This window comes from Gouania willdenowi, chromosome 10 (assembly GCF_900634775.1).
Source record: "Gouania willdenowi chromosome 10, fGouWil2.1, whole genome shotgun sequence".
Classification (NCBI taxonomy): domain Eukaryota; kingdom Metazoa; phylum Chordata; class Actinopteri; order Blenniiformes; family Gobiesocidae; genus Gouania; species Gouania willdenowi.
In genome coordinates, this window is record NC_041053.1 from 37,115,041 (window position 1) to 37,136,020 (window position 20,980).

The following is a 20,980-nucleotide window of genomic DNA, read 5'->3' on the forward strand; positions in this document are numbered from 1 at the left end:
TATGGCAGCCCCAGGGCAGCTGTGGCTACAATAGTAGCTTACCACCACTAAGTGTGACGTAAAAGAACAATGCCTTAATTCTGCTTTGTGCTTTGAGTGTCTATGATAAAGCGCAATAAAAAAAATCCAATGCATTATTATTATTATTGTTATTATTGTTATTATTATTATTATTATTATTATTATTATTATTATTATTATTATTACCGTGCGTACTTCAAAAATGTCCCCATATAGAATACTTCCTGGTGTTTCGCGCATACTCGATCTTTCCATACTATCTAATGTGAACGCACTACATACTCATTTGGACATCAGACTTAGTATGAGTAGTACGTTAGTATGACATTTCAAACACAGCCCAAGACCTTAAAAATGTGATCTCGAGACCAAGACCAGTGTCGAGTACTAAAACAACACTGACTACCATAACCTCAGTTGACTTCCAAACCACTCAGACCGCTACAGGTACCGCCATCTCACACAAACGATCTGTTCTTTCCACGATTAGAGTAGAGGAATTAAGCGTGAGAATATGTGAGCCAGTGTGGATGAGAAAACTTTATTTTTCCTAAGCTGCTAACAGGGAACGCTAAATCACTCCCAAAGTTAATCTGCTATAAATCCTGACGGGGCAGTCCAAATCTGGGCAGAGGAACTTTTGAAATCAAATGCAGAATTTCAATGATGCTGGTGCACATAAAGTAGATTATCTGTTGGAATACGACGACACGGAGAGAAAACACACAAACTCGGATACTTTAACAGATACTTAAAAGTCTGGGAGAAGAGGGGTGTATGCAGTGACGTGCAGTCAGGGTAGGCAAGGTAGGCAGTGCCTACCCAAGGGTGAAATGATATCTTGATTGTTTGTTTTAATTATAATATAATTATAAATTATTTAATTTTCATAGCTTTTCATAGCCCAAATGACTAAACATTGCTATTTCCTGGTACAACAGAGACGCTGCACAGTCTCAGTCCGCTGAAAGGCAGGAGGAGGCCACACCCTCTCCCAAAAGGACATTGCTGCTCTGCCTCTGGCCCCATAGCGTGTTGTTACGTGTCAGTTCCCCAAGATGAAAACCATTTTGGTAAATAGGCAGCGCTCTACGCTGCCTTTGCATCGTAGTTTTACGATGTTGATTTTGTTTGATCAACACGCCAGCGGAAACGTATGAACTTGTCATTGGTGGTCTCGATTTGCAACGTGCCTACCCAACCCTAGTGGTCACAGCACGTCACTGGTTGTATGGACTTAGGCAGAGGTAAAAGTAATGGATTACAAGTACTCATGTTACTGTAATTGAGTGGCTTTTATGGATACTTGTAGTTTTTTGAGTATATTTCTAAATCTATCATTTTAATAGTACATTTTTTAAAAAGTAATTTGTTACATTTCTGCACCCAACCATTTTGTTTTGTTTTAAAATGATCAACAGACACTGTGAATTTACAAAAAAAGAAAAGAAAAGACCAGACAACAATCAAATGTATCACTTTATAGCCGACTAATCAGATTAAACGTAATGCACCGCATCATAAATATATTTATACTTGGAGCCAGAGAGTGTTTTTTATTTTGAATTAAATCCATTGGTGGTGTTTTATTTAAAAAAAAAAATAATTGTACATTTTGTACAAACCTTTTATTTTATACAGATGCCTTTGTGTAAAATAAATTAAATTAAATTCCTTTTTAAGTTTTTACATGAAATGTTTATTGTATGCAAGGGAACTGTGGCATGATTTATTACCAAAATAACTTTTACTTTTAGTACTATTATTGAGCTACTTTTTACTTGTACTTGAGTACAATTTCAATAAAGTAACAGTACTTCTACTTGAGTAGAATATATCAGTATTCTTTGCACCTCTGGATTTAGGATTGATGTGGGTTTAATGGGAAACTCGAGTAAAACTGGAGTTCAGCTGGTCAAGCACACAGACGTTAATGAGTGCTTTGTTCTCTGCAGGACTCGTGGAGATGTGTGTTGTGTTGTTTTGTGTTGCTTTGGGCTTTTTTCAGTCATCACTGCCACTGATGGAGGGGTCCTGCAGGCAGTGTGAAAAACACACTCAAGCAAAGTGAACGAAGGCAATATAATTTGAAAGCTGTGAAAATGTAACAGGCGCTCGCGGAATAAATGAGATGTTTTCAACCTCCAGTAAAAAATAAAATAAAATAAAGGACTTTGCTGTTGTGTGTTTCACACTGCAATCATTTATGGCCACCGCTTCTATTTCCCCACACAAGGCCTTAGGAGTGAGAGACTTTGACTTTCCTTTTATAGTCATCCAAGTTTATAGTCCTTCATAAATGTCAGCCGGTACGGACAGACACTACAACACTGTGGATTGAATGGAAAACTGACAACTCCCTCAATGTTAACCATTATTGCACAGTGATTTAATCTGCTGGGTGGCACTGGTGACAATGGGGCACAGTTACCTTCATCCTGAGGTACCAATAACATTTAATGCAGAACAATGTCATCACCTTTTAAATAGTGTTAAATATCTGCAGATAAGCCTTTAATGCACACAAACAGATCGAACCAATGGCAATGGGTATTTATATTTTAAGCCTCCTATTATCTTTGGGGTCAATTTGACTCAATTCAAATAATAATAGTAGACTTTACAAACTTGGACTGTAAAGCGTTTTAGACGCAGCACGTTGAAATATCTCAAAAGCTTGGCTGACTGAGATAGTATTTATAATAAAGACATTATTATTTGTTGGATTTAAACTTTGATTATTCAGAATAGCACATTTTTATCGCCCCCAGCAAAGCAAGGCCACATTATGTAACACATTTCAGCAACAAGGCACACAAAATACAATCAAATTAATTAATAAGAAAATGAAATAAACACATTTGCATTTAAAAATAAAGTATTTTTAAAATGCTTTTCAAAATCACAAAGCTCATTTAAAATATAATAAATAAATAAAATAACATAGACAGCCTGAATTACTGTAGCGGTACGTAATCTGTAAATTAAATGATTATTGTCTATTTACTAATGTTTTTTGGTATTGAAATTTTGACGTTGTTCTGTACAGTGCCGCCATTGTTGTGTCGCAGTCGGTGACTTTTTGTTCTGGTTTTACTGATTAGGAGCTCCACTTTTTCAAGTTGGAGGTTGTAAAAATCCTGAATTCCAAAATGGCTGCACGCGGCCAAATCCAACATGACCTCAATGACTGGAAACCTTCCTGAACATGTAAATAATTTTAAAAATTAAAGATTAAACAAAAAAGAAGAATATACTTTTAAAAATAAAAACAATACCAAAGGACCAGCATCCATGTACTGAGGGTTCACCAACATCAACTCACAAATTGTATTTAACCAGAAAGCGGTTTCAACAACTCCTATCAAATCTGTGTATCATTCGTTCATTCGTTTTTCATTATGTAACAAAAACATGAAAAAGAAAAACAAAAACACTCATTTGATATTTGTTTCCAAAACCAAAATTAAAAAAAGGGAAAACGCCTTGTTTTTCAAATTCAAGCTCTTTTGCTTCGAAACGAAAAACGGAAAACAAATATCTTTATTCGTTTTCTTCATTACAGATTTGCCAAAGTACGTGACCCGGAAGTGTACTCTCATCCGACACTAATGGCTATGCTCACGGCAGTTCGGCATCACAAGATCGCTGCTTCCAACTGTGCACCCGAAACGTGTCCTTTTCGCTTTAGCTGGTGTTGGGCACAGAACCTCCTCACGGACATTTTGGAGGATTTAGAGACTCTTAAGTGTTGCAGAGCTAAAGATATCTCGGAATGTGTAACACTTCACTTCCGGGTCACGTACTTGGGCAAATGGAGAGTGGAGAAAATGAATGAAGGTGTTCGTTTTCCATTTTCTGTATCGAAGCAAAAGAGCTTGAATTTGAAAAACATTTTTTCAACGTTTTTTCATTTTGGTTTTGGAAACAAATATCAAATAATGAGTGTTTTTTTTCGTTTTTCATGTTTTTGTTACATAATGAAAAGTGAATGAACGAATGATACACGGATTCTATCAGACCCAGTTCGTCACCAAAAACACTGAACCCATCCGATCCATTCACCATCATCTCACAGCACACCATCAGTGCTCTGGAACCAAGGCTCAAGCTATTAATCTCTGCCAAAGAGTGGTCACAATTTTTTACCCACGGCTCCTGCTTTAGAAGTCTCCCTGAAGCCCGTTTGTTCTGGCTCATGAGGATAACAGTTTAACAATCCACTTGGACTTCAATCAAACGGCGTAGGAGGTCATGCCTGAGGAATCTCAGAGACAGTTTAAAAAAGTTGGATGAAAGAGTCACTGGCTTAAAAGCTCGAATGGATCCTCAAACTAAAAAAAACGGGCTTTTGATCAGAATGGATCAATGTTAGTGAATGACAGAGTACTCGCGTTACTGTAATTGAGTTGCTCACATTTACGAGTGATTCTACTTTTATTTTTCTAAATCAGCTATTTTACTTTTTTAAAAGAGGCAAAGTAAATGATTTCTACACCAAATTGTTCCTGAATTTTTTTTTTTTTTTTTTTGTTTTCTTTTCTTTTAAAATAATAAATGTCAAACTACAAAAAATGAAATGACCAGACCACAATCATAGCCGACCAATCAGATTAAACTTAATGCAGGGCACCAAAACAGCATTGAATGCTAGAGTCCATAAATGTAGCTATACATATAGTGAGCATTATTGTACATTATGATGAAGCTTTTATTTTAGAAAGTGTCTATTTGTACGGTTGCCGTACAGACAACCCCTGGTGCTATTGGTACGGTTACCAAAGAACAAGTACGTAGCGTCTTAGGGATAGGCTTAGGTTATAACCCTATATCGCAACCATTTTTATGACTAGGTTTAGGGTAAGGTTTAGTCTTAGTCACGTGACCTAAACTGGCCAATGAGGGGCGCTGCCTACGGATAGAATGTTATGCAGATGCTTTGTGGGAAATAAACTGTGCATGATTTTGTCTCTTCCTTTTGCTCAGGTGTCATTTTACTCATTTTAGTATAGGGGCCGAACACGGACCAGTTTGATCTTAAGTGGGCCACAGATTTTAGGTTGGAAAAAGAGCAAATTTTACATTAATGTCCCCTGGTTTGCACTTCAAAATATAAATGATATACAGTATTTATCAGTGTCTGCAGGATCTTCACTTAAATTTTCCCGATTTGGCAAATTGCGGGAATTTTCGTGGAATAATTTGATTGCACGATTTTGGAAAAATGGAGAATTCAAGAACTGGAAAACTGAGCTCTGACAATATTGTGGATTTTAACAGCATTTTTTATTTGGAGAAGCTGCAATATCTACAACTGAATTAGTTGGTAATGTTTTGTGTTTTTTTCTATCATGTTCACCAATTCAACGGGCTGAATTTGATTCTCTAAAGGGCCGGTTTTGGCCCCCGGGCCTTGAGTTTGACACATATGCTTTAGTTTCTACATGAGATGTTTACTGTATGCAAGGAAACGGTGACAAGATTTATTACCAAAAATAAGTGTGGGGGGGTGAAAGTAGCTAGTATATTTGTGTACTATTTAATTGAACTACTTTTTACTTGTACTTGAGTATTTTATGTATGACTTACTTGTACTTGAGTAGGATTTATCAGTATTCTTTATACCTCTGATGAAAGACAACACAGTTTGCTAAAAGTATAACCAGAACTTTTCAATATCAATACAAAACTTTCCAAGTAGGAAGTGGTGAACTAATAAAAAGGTTGATTTTATTTATTTATTTGAACTTAATTGGTTTTTATGGTAGCAGGGAGACTAAAAAGAACATTAAAATAATGTAAACTGAATTAAAGGCTGACCTTTTAGCTGTTTAAGGCAGCGATGTCACCCACGTTCCAACAGTATAGGATATAACTCATCAGTTACTTTTAAACGCCTTTATACTTTTAAAAACAAGGAACATCTACAAAATAACCATTCATTTGCGTCTATTGAACCTACACAGAAACCCAAATGAAAGCTGAGAAAAGAAAAACAGAGCAGACAATTACTTTTCTCATCATCAAACAACCTCCCTGACTGCTTACCAGGAGAGCATGTCAGCAAGAGGCGCCTATATACGGCAGCAGAATAGCACAGCGCGGTGTGAGTAGGCCTGCTGCACAGTAAAGATGTGCCGTATTGAAGTGGGGAAACAACAAAGGCAGCCGCAAAGACACAGATGGGAGTTGGCAGCAGCTAAAGCTTAGCTGGGAGTGGGAAGAAGGGAAGATGAAAAGGGGGAAAAGCAACGTTATATGTCATTGTTGAGGTGTCTTCAGCTGTAGGGTGATGAGACATAGGAAAATAAACAACTGTCATGTTCAAATATGACAAAATAGTGACAAAAACTGCATTTATAGGCATTTGTTATGCACAGTTTATGGGATTTAGGAAAACCATTGTTTGATGCTCGTTTGACTCGTGGTTTGCAAAGATACTTCACAGCTAGAAGGAAAAGAGTTAAAACTACCACCTGTACAGAAGATGTGATGTAATGTCTGTGTGTGTGTGTGTTAGGTTTAGCAGGGTAAATAGAGCCTCTGATTTTATGTGATGATGGAAAATTGAATGCATTTAAATCTATATGAAACCGGGTCTTTTTCTCTCTCTCTATTTATTATAGATCTATGTTTTTACAGTGTAGGAATATGTCCAATTTTGTTCAAAATCTTGTCATCATTTTATCCTGTGATTGAAAATGCAATTTGACAGTGACAAACACACCATTTGTTTTAGATATTGCAACTTGAATTTACCATTTACTAAATAAATTGTATTTCATACCATTTTGTACTTGTAAAGGTGAAATCTGTAACTACTGATAATGCGATGTATACAGTTTTGTTTAGTATCAGGATGTATCGTATCGTGACATGCAAATCGGAAATCGTATCGTCAGATTCATGGCTATGCACGCCACTGAAACAAAGACAGGTTTAGCTCTGGGTGTTTTATTTTAACTGGTGATTGTTTTACCCCGTGTCACGTCATGGCTGCAGAAGCATTACAACTCGTGGCTGCATGCGATGTGAGGGGAATTTCCCACTTGCTGCTTATTAAAGGTTTTACAAATATAGAAAGTGTAGCAAAAGCGATGTTTTCTCTTGCGTGATTTCAGCATTCTAGTCGATATGTCAAGTTAGGTGACTTTAATTATGTCCCACGTCTGGCTTATCAGTCATTAAGGACCAGGATGCGATACCCGCACTATCACAAAAAACAAAAATTCATCCCCCTCACCTTTTACAGAGGGATTCATTGTTGAAAACATATTGGTCCATTTATATTGATTGAATGGTGGTCAAGCCAAACACAGCCAGACATTTGACGATGCCGCCGTTCCAAGAAGGTTAACAAAGAGTAAAGTGTAAGTAAAGTCACAAGTGCCAGAAAAATTAGAAACAGGTGGCAAAAAATGGTCCAAAAGTGGCAAAAACGTGGCAAGAAAAAGTGAAAAGTGACAAAAAAAAAAAAAAGACAGGTGGTAAGTAATGGGTAAAGGTAGCTTAAAGGAGCAAAATGTGGCAAACAATAGGGAAAAAGGGCAAAAACGGGGAACAAAAATAGGAAAATGTAGGGAAAAAGGAAACAAGTGTTATTTATTGGGCAAAAGATAGCTTATAATTGGATGAAAAGAGGGGGGGAAATAGTGTCAAAAGGAACTTGCAAAAATTAGGAAAAAGGGATATTTATTGGTAAAAGAAAGCTAAAAACTGGGGGAAAAAAAAAAAAAAACTGTAAAATTTTTTGGAAAAGGGGCAAAAATGGGACAGAAGAAGTTGCAAAATGGCCAGAGAAAAGGTAAAAAGGGGTTAAAAATTCCCCCCTTTTAAGGTTTTCTCAGAGAAATAATATTTAAGACATAAAGAGCCACATGTTGAGTATCACTGACTTAATAACAGCTTTATCATGGTTTTAGTAAATTAATGTAATAAACTGAAATAGGAGTCGACGGTTGCCCTATTGGAACACCCTCTGTTAAAATTGCTGCTGCACCCCTGATGAGGACTGCTACTACTTTGGGCAGATTTAGCTCATGATTGTGCACCTCTTTCTACTTCACATGTTTTCAATGCCCTGCAGAAATGTTCAAAAGTGCATGTGTCCTCAAACGTCTGGGCTGAAAATCACTCACGAACAAAAAAAAAAGGTATCCTGGCGTTGACAACTTTGCAGCATCATTCATGGATGAGTCTGACATCAACCCAGAGAGCCACACGAGTAATATTTGTTCCAATGTGTTTTACAAATGCAGTTTTCTCTCCCTCTAACAGCCCATAAAGACCTCTCAGAGGAGACCTGATGAAAATTCTCGACCCCGCTGCTATTCCAGTGCACCTGAAATCTCAGTGAAGACCTCATAATGGTGCCACTTACAGAGGCAGCACAAAATCCTCCCACAATATATTCTGCTGTTATTGTTGTGCCATCCAAAATTGCTCCCCAGCCCCACCCTTTTTTGTTGTCATCTGTCACGGCTGGGTGCCCAAACCTCGCCCATCCCTTTGCACATCTGAAATGCTTGGATCTGTTGCCCACCATTTTTTTTTTTTGTTCCTGCTACTGTTGATCATCCTTTTTCACTGAGAAGTCTCTGCCTCCCTGTGGTGCTCAGAGAAAGGCATCGTAATGAAAAAATCTGAGCAGCCCCATTAACGCTGTACCTGCTCAGTGGGCCATTAGCTGCTACACGTTGTTAAATGGCTTAATTGGAATAATGAGGAAATTATTTTTAAAAAGACCATTTTGATTTTTTTTTTTTTTTGCATTACTTTTCCCATCAGATTGTGACATGCTGACTCTCTCTACCCATGTGGTTGTCGCTCTTTTTTATTCTCGTAGACTCGATGTAGCAGAGGCATGTTGTTGCCCCTACAGGTCAGCTATGGAAGTGTGTGTGTGTGTGTGTGTGTCAGATCTGTACTGGGTGGGTCGCGGATAGCTGATAAAAAAAAATAAACATAACGTGTCCGAACTTTAAACCCTCGGCTTCACATTTGAAAAATCCTCAAAATATTATTTACACTGATTTATTGTGACCACGCTAAGCCCTTCAGTGAATTTATAGTTGGAAATGGTTCATCCTTCACATTTATAATACAGGTAGAGGAATAAAACATTATTAAATATGATTACTCACCTGTTCATGCATAGAATTTTATTATGTAGTAGTTTCTGTGACAAACACAAAGAACACTGAGTGAATGTCACCTTACAGCAAGGTATCAATGGTCCACCTCATTTCCTCCTTTAAAATCGATCCACGACAAAGTTTTTTTTTCAAAATCTTCAAAAACGCAGTTATTTTTCACCAAAAATTATCCGACTGGAAAATTTTCTTCATTGCCTAGAATCCCCGTATTAGTGCCAGAGTTTTGATTCATGAATTATTGCTGGGTTATGAATTCAGAATTACACCTACATAAAATATCAGAGTCCAAAAATAGGCTTTTTTTTTTTTTTAAATGCAATTTTTGTCAAAAATGATCAGATCTGAACATTTTTAGCACTAATATAAAACCCTGAGTGAATGTCACCTTACAGCGAGGTATCAATGGTCCACCTCATTTCCTTCTTTAAAATCAGTCCACGACAACGTTTTTTTCAAAATCCTCAAAAACGCAGTTTTTTCGCCAAAAATCGACTGACCGGAATTTTTTTTTAATTACTTTGAATTTCCCCATTAGTACCAGTGTCATGGTGTGAGAATGGTTGGTGGGTATTGCATTAAAAGACCTACACCACTCTACACAATACCCTTCAGCTGAGGGTAAAAACATAATGTCTCACATGTTGGACTTTATTGGTCTTTTATTTTGAAAGAAACTATTCTTTTGACAGGCATGCTGTGAAATGCATGTTGCACAGGAAAATATATAGATTTATGTTTTGAAAAAGATTACAGTATATATGTGTGTTTTCAACAGCTGTTTTTGTGGAATACCTTGCAGGAAAATTGCTGGATTTTATTTGATATTAAAAATGTTATATAAACACGTGAGGTTTCATTTAATTTGTGTATTTATAGAAACTGGAATATCTACAACTGAAATATTTGGTGATTTACACAATGAGTTATGTTTCCTCTGAAATTTGTACTTTCTTCTGCGGGCCACACTACTGCCATTCTTCTTCAGAGGTGTCTGCTGATCGCTTTGATGTTTCCTTTGATGTTTCCTTTGATGTTTCCTTTGATGTTTCCTTAACTTTTTGACCATTAAAAAAGAAGAAAAAAATTATCTCGCTGGAGTTATTATGCAGAAGTCAAGGAAACATCAATGGAAACATCAATGGAAACATCAAAGCGATCAGCAGACACCTCTGAAGAAGAATGGCAGTTGACGGTCAAAACATGTCAGGAGATCAAAGGGAATAATTTACCAAACCAGTGCAACTAATTTCATATATTTATGCTTCAGATGTGTGAGAGGGAAATGTTGGGCAAAAGCTTGTGGGATTACGTAGCGTGAGATTTAGTGCAAGATTGGACTTGTCCGTGTAGCTACACTTGGTACGTATTTAGGCCCCACCTGTTTTACAGAGGAAGAATATTGTGGAAATGTGTGATATTGTCCCAAAACATGTGATGAAGGTTTAGTTTGTGTCTGTAGTACAGCTGTGTTTCATTTCAGGGGGTAAAGTCTGTCACTTATTAAAATGTATTTTTTATTGTTTTTAGTAAAAACTAACACGCGATTGGACGTTTCTGTCTCTTTGATACTCATTCAACTCCTCCTTTATGTGGAAAAAATAGTGTGTAAATGTGTGATATTGTCCCAAAATGTGCATGTGACGGTATACTCTGTGTCATATTGCCATTTCTGGCTGATTTTGTTGAGAACTAATTACGATAATTAAAAATATATTAATAAAATGTTACCATTTCAGTGTCAGGAAGTGATTTAAGTCATTTCTCTTGCTTTTTTTGTGATTTCGGACTATAAGAAACCCTATACCACACTATAATTAAAAGCTAATATTAGCTTTGTCAATTTGATTCTAATGAAATTTATTCTCAGCTGGACGTTCCAGGAATTTCACTACTTTTCCTTCCTGGAAATACTGTACTTTTATCGGATACTTACCCCTGTGGACTCAGAGCAATTATCAGAAGCTGTAGTTGGGCAATATGCAGTATGTAGTGAGCCGATTGTTCTTTAAGTTCATTCATTTTCCTATTTTTTCTATTTGTATTTTTTTTATACTATTATTCTTTACTCTATGTATTCTTTAAGGGCTTAAATGAGAATTTGGTGTGGTTATTTCATCATGTTCATGCATATGAGGACAAATCAAAATCTTTGATTTTTTTTTTTTTACAGGAATAGGTGAAATATCTTTAAAAAAAGAAAAATAATCTTGTTTAGGGCATGTCTAATTATTTATTTTTTTTACATTATTAATCTAAAAAAATAATCATTAAGGCACAACATGTTATTTCTAAAGAAAATAACTTTACATTGTTCCATCATTACAAGATTTCAAACAGTCTTAAACACACTTTACCCTCTAGGTGTGGAAATATATTCAAATGTAAATGAATAATAAAAAAATTTAAAAAATTCACGTAATTCCAGATTTTAAATGGTAAACATGTAAGTCAACATCGCTCCCAGTACGTTCTAATCGTCCTTAGCAACAGGATAAAGCAGGATGAATGTACGTCAAAACAAACAAACTACTGATCATATACATAAAGTGAATGGATGCTATGAATGGTAAAGGTACATTTTTAACGAGAAATGTCATTGAAACAAAGCTAAAGCCGCAAGCTCTTAATATATAGCAATTTCAAGTGATAATTTAATAATGTCTGCCATGTTTTTTTCTTTCTGATACGGAGCTGATTGTGGTCACATGACCCGACATTTGGCCAATAGAAAACACGCCCTGAGAGGCGTATACGTAGGATGTCTATGCATTGCAGAGTGGACACGCGTAGTCATTCTACCAGGGGTGGACTGGGACAAAAATCCAGCCATGTCATTGTCTGTCAAGACCAGACCACGACATTATCACAGGACACCATGTAGAAGCCGTTTTTAAGTCAGTGATGCTCAACTTTTTATGTCTTAATTTGAATTATTATTAAAACCTTAAATCGAGAAACTTTTAACCCTTTTTACCTGTTTCCTTTGTCCCATTTTTCTCCCACTTTTTCAGACTTTATCTATACCTTTTGCCAATAATTTTTTTTTTCCTATTTTTTTGTCCATTGTTACAAGTTCCTTTTTTACTCTTTCATCCATTTTTTGTGTTTTCTTTATTTTATTTTCTGGCCACTTTTCATACAAAAAAGCTAAGAATTGCCCAATAAATATCACTTGTTTTCTTTACTCCCCACATTTTGCCTCTTTTGTTTGACATGTTTGTCTGTTTTCACTGTTGGTTGCCACATTTTGCCTATTTAAGCTACTCTTTGCCAGTACATAGCACCTGGATTCTCTTTATTTGTTTAGCCACTCTTGACTAGGTTTTGCACTTTTAGTCACTTTTCACTCTTTTCTTGCCATGTTTTTGCTACTTTTGGCCACCTGTTATAGCATGTCTGCCTCTGCTGGCTTGTCAAAAAAAAAAAACACCGGACCGGCCAACTTCGGGTCGACCGTCCACCGGGACGATGCCCGATATGCCAGATGGCCAGTCCACCCCTGCATTCTAAGCTCTGGAATGAGACTGGGTTGTTTAATTACACAAGTAGCAGGATTTTACTAATTTAGACCTTTTATTTGCTAATTTCCTGGATTTTCTCATAATTGGCAGTAAAAGACTAAATCTTCAACCTTAATGGCCTTCCTAAAAAGGCTTTATATTTATTTTTTACTTCTTTAAAGTCAAATACAATGTTAAACACGGTGTGACACAGCATTAACAACGCCTCTTCAAAGGCTGAAAGGAAAGTACCAGTAATCAATGCTTCTGGGGAAAAGTGACATTTTTGTGTTGTTAAATATTAATTTCTCATCAAGGTCTTTAGTAGAAATTGAAGAAAGTTCACGTTTGAGGAAAAGAAATAAGAAGATATTTGGGGACATTTTGCAGAGAATGATTCATTAAAACTTTCTTCCATTTTTACTTTGCATTGTCACTCAACCTTTGAACTAAGCACTGACAAGCACTAAACAAAATAAATATGTTAATATCATTATTATCACTTTGACAATAAGTGTTCTCGTTCCCATTTGCTTTTAAGACATCACTCTTTTAGCACTTTAGATATAAAGTGCTTGTTTTTTTTTAAATAATTATTCATTTTATGAATTAAAAAAAAAAAAAACGTAGTTGAAATGATTTTTCAACTTCACAAGTCTTGAAAAATCTTTCTCAAAAGGAATGGAAGAGGTGTTTTATTATATATCCATTTATTAGAATGAGAAAACCTTACAGGAGGTTAATGAAGCAATCTGCTGATACATTTCTAAGTCAGATCACAGACAATCCACTTTATGATATCAATAGAATAAAATATCTGATCGTACATTTTAAATCAAAAAGTAAACTCAAAATTCTTCCATCCATCCTGTCGTCTTCTATACCCACTTATCCTGTATGCACCGACCAAGACGATCAGACTATGATTGGCATGTTACATTAAAGGCTAAACATTAATATGCTTAGGAATCTATGGAGCAGAAATTGTTTAATATGTAACCAAACAGACACATTATGCAAGTAGAAGCAAAATCCCATGACTTTTACCGTCGTATCAAAGGCAGCATTAGCGCTAACTTCAGCTCCATATTTAAACTATAAAAGTTGACTAATATTTCCACTTACAACAATAAAACCAGTTAAACAGGATTTAAAAAAAAAAAAAAAAGTTAACAGTTGAAAGCTTTCAGTTATTTTTTTTACCAAAATTCTAGGCTATTGTAAAGAGAACTGCAATAATACATATTTATTTGATGCAGGACATCATACCTGACCATTAGCGATGTAGGTATATTGCTTTATTCTATGTAGCTATCAATTTATGTTGGTATGGAGGGGTGTATAATAGGATTTATGATAAGCAGGGAATGGATGGTCGACGTTTTGAATAAAAGAACAACATTTTCATGAATGAATGGATAGAATAAAGACATGTATCATTAGAAAATGTCAAAATACACCACTGTGTAGAACAAACATAAATGTGTGGTTATTATTAGTCACGTGTAAACATGATCAAAAAGGTGAACATGTTTGCTATACAGTATATTGATAAGGTGAACTTGTTGCATGTGCCGTGGTCATATATAAGCAATACATCTGTTAGGTTCTGTTTATTTTAACCCTTGGGTTTTCTTTTTGTTATTCTGTCTTTGTTTATTTGGTTTGTGTTCACTCTTGTCTGTGTTTCAGAGATTCCTGTTTGTGGCTCCACCCCTCAGTGATGTCTGTGTGCTTGGGTGGCGATTGATTAGCTCCCTGTGTTTTCACCCAGGTGTGGCCCATTCCCAATCAGGCCTCCTCCACTATTTAGCTGAGTGCTTGGACACAGTATGGCTGCGGGATCATTGTGTGATGTCAGGTTCGTTGTCTCCTTCCTCGTGTCTGGTCTTGCTCCCTGTTCCTACTCCCCTGTTTTGGATTTAAGTTTTGATTTTGGCTTTTGGAATAAAAACATGGAGTGGTTCCAGGAATGATATGCTCCGATCCTGCCTCCTTCTTTCCCTGCATTTGGGTCCACACCAACACCGAACCCTAACAGAATGATCCCGCCACAAGTTGACCCATCGGAGAAGAATTTAGCTGCGATGCAACTGGCAGAAAGGACTGCCTACTGGCAGAGCTACCTTCTGGAGGCCAGGGAGGCGCTTTTGTATGGATTGGAGGACGATCCTGTTAGGGATCCCTACTCGGGAACTCGACTGGCTTTTGGAGGACCCCGGAGCCTATAACAAGGTAGAGGTCCGTCTAAAAGGAAGGGTCAGCCCCGCCAGTCTCCAAGCTCCCAGGCTAGCGTCCCTGTGTCTCCTAGCTCCCAGGCTAGCGTCCCTGTGTCTCCAAGCTCCCAGGCTAGCTCTCCAGTGTCTCCTAGCTCCCAGGCTAGCTCTCCAGAGTCTCCTAGCTCCCAGGCTAGCTCTCCAGAGTCTCCTAGCTCCCAGGCTAGCTCTCCAGAGTCTCCTAGCTCCCAGGCTAGCTCTCCAGAGTCTCCTAGCTCCCAGACTAGCTCTCGAGAGTCTGGTAGCTCTCGAGAGTCCCCAAGCACTCGGCCGCCGCTTGCCCAGCCGCCAGTCCGGGCTCCCCGCACCAGGCCGCCGCCAACGTCGCCGCCAGTGCCGGCTCCCCGCACCAGGCCGCCGCCAACTCCCAGCTTTCCTGAGCCCGGCCCGCCGGAGGTTTTCCCGTCTGAGCCCGGCCCGCCGGAGGTTTTCCCGTCTGAGCCCGGCCCGCCGGAGGTTTTCCCGTCTGAGCCCGGCCCGCCGGAGGTTTTCCCGTCCGACTCCTGGTCCCCTGCTTCGCCGGCTCCGCCTCATGGGAGGCCGCCGGAACTGTTTTGACCCTCCTCCGGGTCCCCCGCTACCCTCCCTGTCTTGGTGTTTGATTTGGAGCGTTTGGAACCCGCTCCTTAGGGAGGGAGGGGGGGGTTATGTTAGGTTCTGTTTATTTTAACCCTTGGGTTTTCTTTTTGTTATTCTGTCTTTGTTTATTTGGTTTGTGTTAACTCTTGTCTGTGTTTCAGAGATTCCTATTTGTGGCTCCACCCCTCAGTGATGTCTGTGTGCTTGGGTGGTGATTGATTAGCTCCCTCGTGTTTTCACCCAGGTGTGGCCCATTCCCAATCAAACCTCCTCCACTATTTAGCTGAGTGCTTGGACACAGTATGGCTGCGGGATCATTGTGTGATGTCAGGTTCGTTGTCTCCTTCCTCGTGTCTGGTCTTGCTCCCTGTTCCTACTCCCCTGTTTTGGATTTAAGTTTTGATTTTGGAATAAAAACATGGAGTGGTTCCAGGAACGATATGCTACGATCTTGCCTCCTTCTTTCCCTGCATTTAGGTACACACCAACACCGAACCCTAACAACATCGACTTTATTGTAACGTCTCAGGAGGTCTTCAAACAGTAAAGTAATGGATTACAAGTATTCACTTTACTGTAACTGAGTTGTTTTTCTGTGTACTTGTACTTTTTGAGTATATTTCGAAATCAGTCACTTTACTCGTACTTAAGTATGTTTTAAAAGAAGTGAAGTAATTTGTTACATTTCTACACCCAACCGTTACTGAGTAAATTATTTAAAAGGATCAACAAACATTGTGAAACTACAAAAAAAAGAAATGAAATGCATCACATCATTGCTGACCAATCAGATTATAAACATAATGCACCTAATAAGCATTGAATGCCAGTTTTATATCTATATATTATTTATTTAATTGATATGACTTATTTCATTTTTTTAATTATTATATATATCATTATTTATCAGTTAATTCAATTGCCCATTTTGACAAACCTTCTTTTATACAGATGCCAAATTGTGCAAAATTTGGTCTCTTCCTTTTTAAGTTTATACACGAGATGTTTACAAGATTTATGAGCAAACATAAACGTGAGTAACTTTTACTTTGAGTATTTAATTGAGCTACTTTTGACATGTACTTGAGTATTTTATGTTTAACTTACATTTACTCGTACATTAGTAGAGTTTAATAACAGTACTTCTACTTGAGTAGATTAGAAATGCATTTGATGTGCAGGTGGGCAGCTTTTAAAGTAAAACGTCGCTGTTTAAATGGATATCTCCGGCGCAGCAGCCCGTAGATCTCCGACTGGATGAGTTGAGATGAGAAACAAAAGTCTAATCCCTCTGCAGCTAACGGTGTCATTCAAGGATTAAAGTGGCACAGGGGGAAAAAATAACGCACTAAATCCTGTGTGTGGATGAGGATGAATTCAAAGCCGCGGGCGCATCGTGGCGCGTCTCCAACACTGATTACGTTACAAATGGAGCGCGTTTACGCACCGGATCTCAACTTCACTCATACCGAGATCTGCAGTTTATTTGAAACCAAAGTCATCTGAACTGGTAACGGATTCAATTCAGTCCATGAGTGTCCTGTGGTGGATGATGATGAGGGTTAAACTGCTCATCAAAACGAAGCACAGAAATAATGTTTTTCTTTTCTTTTTCCTACCTGTGTGTCCACACGTCCACCATCCAGGAGGATAAATCCAATGATATGTTCAGGCAACACTTGTCAGCGAAGTGGGAAAAATAGACAAGAATCTGCACTCAAATCCGCTTTATGGTTTCCGTCACAGTGGTGTGTGTGTGTCCAAGGCAGAAGTTTGCAGTAGAAGGAGAGCTTCGGTAATCCGATCCTAACACGTAACGGTGTGTGTGCTGTGTGCACTACAGTCCGATTAACGAGGAAGGCGCAGAGTTTCAGCACCACAGCTCAGTGGACAGCGACCTCACCTCAGCTGCTCTGAGTTCAGTGTGAAGCACCGGGTAGAGGAGCCACCAGCCCCTGCCCTCACCGACGCATACAGCCCTCCCCCACCCTCCCCCAGCGGCTCACAGCACCGCGGATTTACAGCCAGTCACCGGGAGAGAGAGGCGGAAGACACCGACCAATCACAGGGAGTCCGTAGTAAGAGGGTGGGAGGGTGGGGGGGGCAGTATGTTGGAAGAAAACACACACACACACACACACACACACTCCAGCGATTGAGTGGAGAGTGACACTATGAATTAAATGAAAAAAGAAAATATATATATATATATTATTATTATTATTATTATTATTATTATTATTATTATTATTATTATTATTAACCCTGTAATATTAACATCACCTGTTTTTGTTTTTTTTTTGCTAACTTTGCCAATAATTGGTCAGTAAATGTCCTATGAGGAAGTGTATTTCCCCTTTTTCCCATAACACTTTAGACTTCCAATAATTGGCCTTTGTTTATTTTATTATTATTATATTTTTTACAATTCATTACATGTTCTAATAATAATAATGCACTGGATTTTATATAGCGCTTTAACTCGGACACTCAAAGCGCTTTACATAGTTAAGGCACTATATTCTTTCCCTCCACACTTAGTGGTGGTAAGCTACTATTGTAACCACAGCTGCCCGCAGACTGACAGAAGCGAGGCTGCCATAGTACGCCATCGGCCCCTCCACCACAAACACACTCACACACTGGCAATGTGGGTGAAGTGCCTTGCCCAAGGACACAATGACAGATAACCAGGCCCAGACCTGCTTAGCTTCAGAGATCTAACGAGATCGGGCAATGACGGGCTGGTTTGGTTCTACCAGTGTAATATCAGTTTAAAATTGATTTTTTTTTTTTTTAGATTTAATAGGAAGAAAACAATGAAAGCTCAAATGAATAACACATTTTTTTCAACAAATATATACAATTTACAATGTATAAAACTATTCACAATAAAAAAAAAAAAAAAAAAAAAAAAAAAAACATGTTTCCATGTTTCTAAATGTGCAAAAACAAACCATTTTATGGCAACTATTACCGGTAGTTTCATCGCTGGATTTTCTACGAAGGACAGAACGTAATTACCGTAATGTTTGTAGGTTGTCGGTAAAATGCAAACATGTTAGATTTCAGTTGAACAGTTGGAATGTTGCCAATGGACTATATGCACGCTTCACTTCCACGTTTGAGTGAAGACAGAGAAAGAACTTCCCGTTGCAGTATTTTGACTCAAGCAAACTATAGAACATTATAGACTCACACACTGTAAATAAAAACCATTTATCATGTGAGATATGTAGAGCATAGCCTACTGTATGATGACAAATGACTATAGTTTTCATATTAATCTCATGCAACTCAACAATAGCAGTAAATAGCAGAGGACATATTATACTGTACATTTGCTTAAGCTACTGTCCTTTCATTGACAAACTGTTTTTCCCGTTAATTCAGAGTTGCTCCAGTTGTTTTTTGTTTAGCTCGGCGCTAATGCTACTTTAATAGCTACAGCTATGTTTTAATAGCATTTCTTACCTTGTATAAAACTTAGGCCCAATCTCAATTCTCTTTTTGTACCCCTCCGCCTACCCCTTACCCCTCCGCCTCCGCATTCACCTCCGAAACGCGAGCTAAGGCAAAGGGCTAGTTTCAGCCCTTAGATTTGGGACACCCTTCTCCCACACACGCCACACCCCCCGCCCCACTCCATCTAACAGTTTTGACGTCATAATACGGCACCCTTATATCAGCGGAGCTGAGCCACGGATGTTTTTGTGTACTTTTCCAGCAGGAGCGTTGTCATGCCGTCCAAAACTGAACTTTTGCTGTCGTGTATAATAATGAATGGTTATGAAACGATCGCTACAAAATAAAAAACATACGGAAGCTACATACGGCATACGTCAGCGTAACTACTGCCATCCTAACTTAGCATAAAACACAACAGGTTTAGATAACTTTGTAAGCTTTTTCATGTGAAAAATAGGCTTACAGTAGGTACTGTAGGGCTAAGGCGGAGGGGTAAGTTAGAGAAATGAGACGCAGCCCAAGACTACCCCCTAATGTCCTCATCTGAAGCAGCAAACCATTCCAAGCCAAACTTGTTCCTGATCCATCTTTTCCGTCTGTCTCTGGAGCGCAGCGTTCTCCGCCCGAACCTCCTCTATAACACTGAGGGCTTAGTCCAATGCACCCGACTCAGCAGAGGAACAGTAGTCATGGTCAGCACATGGTAGGTCTATTTCCTCCTCGGGGTCCTCAGAGGGAGAGTCTAGTCCTTCTCTTCGCCCCCAAACACCAGGACGAGGGGCAGGAAGGGAGTAATTATTTCATTCAAAAAGAACGGGGACACTTGTGTGGATTTGACGGCTCGTTCATGTCAGCTCTCAAAAAATGACGATTACGGACCCTAGTGTGAATTGTAAATGGAAAATCATCTCTCTGGATGTTGATGACCCACTTTTTTCACAGCTCATCCTCTTGTGGGACAAACTAACTCAAAGCAGAATTACATCTAGCTGAAGCTGTACGCTTAGGGACACAACAGTGCTATCTTGATGTGCTATCTTCTCTACTTTGGAAGGTAAACATCATCCTTTTGGATGTCATTGTGTAGACACACAACCACACAAACAGGCACAATGAAACAAAACTATGAAAAATGCGTTTCAAAAGTGTGACGGCTCAATGTTTTGACTGTCCAAAACGTAGCGTGGCGTTAACAGGAAAGACTTCATCTGCCTTATTTTCAAGCGGAAATACGTCACATCTCACTGTGCATATAGCTCATAGAGCGAGTTATAACAGAGTTAATGTGCACATACCAGGATGCGGTAGGTGGTAAAGGGCTAAAGAGTACCTAACTAAATCGCCGAGGAGGAGAATGGAAGGTGAGATGGGTGAGAGCTGTGTGAGAAAATCAGATAAATTGGGGAAAAAAGATGGGTTGGGTTTAGGAGGGCGGTAAATGACTGCAGTGACGAGGGGGGAAGGATCGGGGAGTTTGAAGGTGATGTGTTCAAATGACTGAAAGGATGTTGTGGATATGGTGCTGATGTTGGGCTTTTTTATGAACTGAGGCTACGCCACCGCCCGGCCAGTGAGACTTTGTATGAGTAACCAGGGGGAGTGGCTTGGTTTAGTGAGAAATAGTCGAGAGCTACAGACATTCATTTATCTGTTTTTATCTTGGACCCCATGCAGCACGTGTCAAACTCAAGGTCTAAAACTGGCCCTTTAGTGCAGTGGTTCTCAAACTTGTTTGGCTCAACTAACTAGATTTGTATTTCAAATGTGTTTTGTTTGAATTAAAAATAAAAATAAAAATAATAATAATTTAAAAAGTTTAAAAATGTATTTTAATTTTTCAGAAATTTCAGGCGACCCCGTTTGAACTCTAGGTGACCCCACATAGGGTCCCAACCCCAAGTTTGAAAAACACAGATGTAGCGGCTCTTCATTAGATTTATTTCTATAGTTTTTATCATTTCCGGTCATCTCATGCCTGGGG

At 38.5% G+C, this 20,980-nt stretch overlaps 2 protein-coding genes across 2 annotated transcripts in view; both read right to left on the minus strand.

Moving 5' to 3' along the window:
* fstl5 (follistatin-like 5) overlaps positions 1-17,492 on the minus strand; it is a 266,604-nt gene extending 249,112 nt beyond the window's left edge. The window contains exon 1 of the mRNA XM_028458956.1: positions 17,151-17,492. Coding sequence (XP_028314757.1) covers positions 17,151-17,173 — 23 coding nt within the window. The 5' untranslated portion in view covers positions 17,174-17,492. The remainder of the gene's footprint in view (positions 1-17,150) is intronic.
* Positions 1-20,980, minus strand: part of anxa5a (annexin A5a) — a 1,189,405-nt gene that overhangs the window by 728,823 nt on the left and 439,602 nt on the right. The window lies entirely within an intron of this gene.